At 53.9% G+C, this 5,477-nt stretch overlaps 1 protein-coding gene across 1 annotated transcript; it reads right to left on the reverse strand.

Annotated features, from left to right (window-relative positions):
- Positions 1-325: 325 nt before the first annotated feature.
- Positions 326-5,271, reverse strand: LOC138637687 (adhesive plaque matrix protein-like). Its single transcript, XM_069726550.1, has 4 exons — positions 5,226-5,271; positions 3,670-3,979; positions 1,380-2,126; positions 326-1,286 (listed from the first exon to the last, which is right to left on the reverse strand). The coding sequence occupies exons 1-4, from the start codon at positions 5,269-5,271 to the stop codon at positions 326-328; spliced, it is 2,064 nt and encodes a 687-aa protein (XP_069582651.1).
- Positions 5,272-5,477: the final 206 nt, after the last annotated feature.

Raw genomic sequence — 5,477 nt, forward strand, 5'->3', positions numbered from 1 at the left:
GCTACACAGCACCGCCCATAGACTTGTATGGCAGGAGCACCGACAGCGCCGTGAGGCTGGTACTGCTGTGTACCCGTGATGGGGGCTGTGTACCCGTGATGGGGGCTGTACCAGCAAAATGGGCACAGCTGCACCACAGAGCTCCCTTGTGCAGTGCCCAGTGAAAACAAGGTATCGCCTAACCTACAGATCAGTGGGCTATGGACCTTTAATGAGCTCCAGTTGCCAAGACCTGTGAATCGGTGCGCTCTGGCTGCTGGGCCCTATAGATCGGTGGGATTTAGCTGCCGGGACCTGTAGGTCGGTGGGATGTAGCTGCTGGGCCCTATAGATCAGTGGGATTTAGCTGCCGGGACCTGTAGATGGGTGGGATGTAGCTGCCGGGACCTGTAGGTGGGTGGGATGCGGCTGCCTGGACCTGTAGGTGGGTGGGATGCGGCTGCCGGGACCTGTAGGTGGGTGGGATGCAGCTGCCGGGACCTGTAGGTGGGTGGGATGTAGCTGCCGGGACCTGTAGGTCGGTGGGATGTAGCTGCCGGGACCTGTAGGTGGGTGGGATGTAGCTGCCGGGACCTGTAGGTCGGTGGGATGTAGCTGCCGGGACCTGTAGGTGGGTGGGATGTAGCTGCCGGGACCTGTAGGTCGGTGGGATGTAGCTGCCGGGACCTGTAGGTCGGTGGGATGTAGCTGCCGGGACCTGTAGGTGGGTGGGATGTAGCTGCCGGGACCTGTAGGTCGGTGGGATGCAGCTGCCGGGACCTGTAGGTGGGTGGGATGTAGCTGCCGGGACCTGTAGGTCGGTGGGATGTAGCTGCCGGGACCTGTAGGTCGGTGGGATGTAGCTGCCGGGACCTGTAGGTCGGTGGGATGTAGCTGCCGGGACCTGTAGGTGGGTGGGATGTAGCTGCCGGGACCTGAAGGTGGGTGGGATGTAGCTGCCGGGACCTGTAGGTGGGTGGGATGTAGCTGCCGGGACCTGTAGGTGGGTGGGATGTAGCTGCCGGGACCTGTAGGTCGGTGGGATGCAGCTGCCGGGACCTGTAGGTGGGTGGGATGTAGCTGCCGGAACCTGTAGGTCGGTGGGATGTAGCTGCCGGGACCTGTAAGTCGGTGGGATGTAGCTGCCGGGACCTGTAGGTCGGTGGGATTTAGCTGCCGGGACCTGTAGGTCGGTGAGATGCAGCTGCCGGGACCTGTAGGTCGGTGGGATGCAGCTGCCGGGACCTGTAGGTCGGTGGGATTTAGCTGCCGGGACCTGTAGGTCGGTGGGATTTAGCTGCCGGGACCTGTAGGTCGGTGGGATTTAGCTGCCGGGACCTGTAGGTCGGTGGGATGCAGCTGCCGGGACCTGTAGGTCGGTGGGATTTAGCTGCCGGGACCTGCTGTAGGTCGGTGGGATGCAGCTGCCGGGACCTGTAGGTCGGTGGGATGCAGCTGCCGGGACCTGTAGGTCGGTGGGATGTAGCTGCCGGGACCTGTAGGTCGGTGGGATGTAGCTGCCGGGACCTGTAGGTCGGTGGGATTTAGCTGCCGGGACCTGTAGGTCGGTGGGATGTAGCTGCCGAGACCTGTAGGTCGGTGGGATGTAGCTGCCGGGACCTGTAGGTCGGTGGGATGTAGCTGCCGGGACCTGTAGGTGGGTGGGATGTAGCTGCCGGGACCTGTAGGTCGGTGGGATGTAGCTGCCGGGACCTGTAGGTCGGTGGGATTTAGCTGCCGGGACCTGTAGGTCGGTGGGATGCAGCTGCCGGGACCTGTAGGTCGGTGGGATGTAGCTGCCGGGACCTGTAGGTCGGTGGGATGTAGCTGCCGGGACCTGTAGGTCGGTGGGATTTAGCTGCCGGGACCTGTAGGTCGGTGGGATGTAGCTGCCGAGACCTGTAGGTCGGTGGGATGTAGCTGCCGGGACCTGTAGGTCGGTGGGATGCAGCTGCCGGGACCTGTAGGTGGGTGGGATGCAGCTGCCGGGACCTGTAGGTCGGTGGGATGCAGCTGCCGGGACCTGTAGGTCGGTGGGATGTAGCTGCCGGGACCTGTAGGTCGGTGGGATGTAGCTGCCGGGACCTGTAGGTCGGTGGGATGTAGCTGCCGGGACCTGTAAGTCGGTGGGATGTAGCTGCCGGGACCTGTAGGTCGGTGGGATTTAGCTGCCGGGACCTGTAGGTCGGTGAGATGCAGCTGCCGGGACCTGTAGGTCGGTGGGATGCAGCTGCCGGGACCTGTAGGTCGGTGGGATTTAGCTGCCGGGACCTGTAGGTCGGTGGGATTTAGCTGCCGGGACCTGTAGGTCGGTGGGATTTAGCTGCCGGGACCTGTAGGTCGGTGGGATGCAGCTGCCGGGACCTGTAGGTCGGTGGGATTTAGCTGCCGGGACCTGCTGTAGGTCGGTGGGATGCAGCTGCCGGGACCTGTAGGTCGGTGGGATGCAGCTGCCGGGACCTGTAGGTCGGTGGGATGTAGCTGCCGGGACCTGTAGGTCGGTGGGATGTACAGTGGGGCAAAAAAGTATTTAGTCAGTCAGCAATAGTGCAAGTTCCACCACTTAAAAAGATGAGAGACGTCTGTAATTTACATCATAGGTAGACCTCAACTATGGGAGACAAACTGAGAAAAAAAAATCCAGAAAATCACATTGTCTGGTTTTTTAACATTTTATTTGCATATTATGGTGGAAAATAAGTATTTGGTCAGAAACAAAATTTCATCTCAATACTTTGTAATATATCCTTTGTTGGCAATGACAGAGGTCAAACGTTTTCTGTAAGTCTTCACAAGGTTGCCACACACTGTTGTTGGTATGTTGGCCCATTCCTCCATGCAGATCTCCTCTAGAGCAGTGATGTTTTTGGCTTTTCGCTTGGCAACACGGACTTTCAACTCCCTCCAAAGGTTTTCTATAGGGTTGAGATCTGGAGACTGGCTAGGCCACTCCAGGACCTTGAAATGCTTCTTACGAAACCACTCCTTCGTTGCCCTGGCGGTGTGCTTTGGATCATTGTCATGTTGAAAGACCCAGCCACGTTTCATCTTCAATGCCCTTGCTGATGGAAGGAGGTTTGCACTCAAAATCTCACGATACATGGCCCCATTCATTCTTTCATGTACCCGGATCAGTCGTCCTGGCCCCTTTGCAGAGAAACAGCCCCAAAGCATGATGTTTCCACCCCCATGCTTTACAGTAGGTATGGTGTTTGATGGATGCAACTCAGTATTCTTTTTCCTCCAAACACGACAAGTTGTGTTTCTACCAAACAGTTCCAGTTTGGTTTCATCAGACCATAGGACATTCTCCCAAAACTCCTCTGGATCAACCAAATGCTCTCTAGCAAACTTCAGACGGGCCTGGACATGTACTGGCTTAAGCAGTGGGACACGTCTGGCACTGCAGGATCTGAGTCCATGGTGGCGTAGTGTGTTACTTATGGTAGGCCTTGTTACATTGGTCCCAGCTCTCTGCAGTTCATTCACTAGGTCCCACCGCGTGGTTCTGGGATTTTTGCTCACCGTTCTTGTGATCATTCTGACCCCACGGGGTGGGATTTTGCGTGGAGCCCCAGATCGAGGGAGATTATCAGTGGTCTTGTATGTCTTCCATTTTCTAATTATTGCTCCCACCGTTGATTTCTTCACTCCAAGCTGGTTGGCTATTGCAGATTCAGTCTTCCCGACCTGTAGGTCGGTGGGATGTAGCTGCCGGGACCTGTAGGTCGGTGGGATTTAGCTGCCGGGACCTGTAGGTCGGTGGGATGTAGCTGCCGAGACCTGTAGGTCGGTGGGATGTAGCTGCCGGGACCTGTAGGTCGGTGGGATGTAGCTGCCGGGACCTGTAGGTCGGTGGGATGTAGCTGCCGGGACCTGTAGGTCGGTGGGATGTAGCTGCCGGGACCTGTAGGTCGGTGGGATGTAGCTGCCGGGACCTGTAGGTCGGTGGCATGTAGCTGCCGGGACCTGTAGGTCGGTGGGATGTAGCTGCCGGGACCTGTAGGTCGGTGGGATGTAGACCTATAGATGGGTGGGCACTACACACGCACTGCACTGCTTATATCTCTGACATCTATCTATTCCTATTTGATGGCTCACGCTATGAATTTACTGTACTTGGCTGATGAAATCTCGGGTTTCCTATGAGTTGGCTGCATAAAAATCGGACGGCACACGCATTTTCCATTTTTTTCCATCTCGCACCTATGGACTTCCATTGGAGAGTCTCTTCCGATATTACATGGCCATTCACAGCATGTTGCAATTTTTTTCTCAGTCCGATCTGAGCTGAGAAAACGGAGATGAGCAGTGAATCATTATATAACATTAGTCAAGAGTGCAATCCGTTTTTTTATTGGATTGCACTCTTCCGTTTTGAACGCAGATTAGTATGTGCCCTTAAAGAGAACCTGTCAGCAGGATTGTGCTCAGTAACCTACACACAGTGTCAGGTCGGTGCCGTTATACTGATTATAATGAAACCTTGGTTGATGAAATCCGTCTTGTGGTTGTTGTTTAATCTTTATTCTCAGTTTTGAGTTAATGATATGCCCGTGCTCCGGGGCGGCCTGTGGGAGGTCTTCATGTGGGGCTCTGATTAGGTATTCATCTGTATGGCTTCTGACGGGTCACTGATCCCTCACTGACCTGCCCCCTAGTCTACAGTACATACTGTATTTCATATTGTGGGGTTACAAAAAAAAAATTCATGAAAATGGTGGCAACGCCTGCACAGTAGCATCTATCAGAATGCTATTAGATGCTACTGCCCCGCCACCGCCATTTTAATGAAGATTTTTTTTTCCCCATCATGATAGTATAGGACTAAAGCATAGATGCATATTAGCCATGTATCATGCTGCAGGCGCCATTTTGATGAATATTTTTTTTTTTCCTAACCCCACAATATTTTATACATTATGTAAGCTAGGGCGCAGGTATGTGAGGGATCAGTGACCTGTCAGCAGTCTGCATTATGAATAGTTAATCAGAGCACCACATGAAGACCCCCACAGCCCACCACGGAGCACGAGCATACCGTTAACACCAAACTGAAAATAAAGAGCAACCATAACCCGGATTTCATCAACCAAGGTATCATTATAATCAGTATAATGGCGCCAACCTGACACTGTCTATAGGTTACAAAGCGCAATCCTGCTGACAGGTTCCCTTTAAAGGGGCTGATCCGCTGGTAGGTGAGTATTCCTCAGGGTATTATTATTATTTTTAAATAATTTTACTTTCAGAGAACTCGGTTGAGACCAGGTTCATAGACGCGTATTTCATAGTCCGTATAAGGCTTGACGATGGCTCTCCTGACCAAAATTTACAGCCTTATTTGTGTCTATGAGACTGTAAAGTCGGGTCGGGAAACCCGTGGTCAGTCCAGGCATTGTCATCCATATACGGAGCATGAAATACGCTCATGTGAACCCGGCCTAAATTCTAGCTTTTCACACAGAGTCCATAAACCATAGGCACTAGTTTTTTAT

The sequence above is a fragment of the Ranitomeya imitator genome, chromosome 5 (genome assembly GCF_032444005.1).
Source record: "Ranitomeya imitator isolate aRanImi1 chromosome 5, aRanImi1.pri, whole genome shotgun sequence".
NCBI lineage: Eukaryota > Metazoa > Chordata > Amphibia > Anura > Dendrobatidae > Ranitomeya > Ranitomeya imitator.

Excerpts from the sequence above, each read along its gene's own strand:
- LOC138637687 (XM_069726550.1), bottom strand. The coding sequence starts at position 5,271 with ATGAAATACGCGTCTATGAACCTGGTCTCAACCGAGTTCTCTGAAA. Across the intron at positions 3,980-5,225 it reads CTCAACCGAGTTCTCTGAAA|GTCCCGGCAGCTACATCCCA; the intron begins GTAAAATTATTT and ends ACCGACCTACAG. Across the intron at positions 2,127-3,669 it reads TACATCCCACCGACCTACAG|GTCCCGGCAGCTACATCCCA; the intron begins GTCGGGAAGACT and ends ACCGACCTACAG.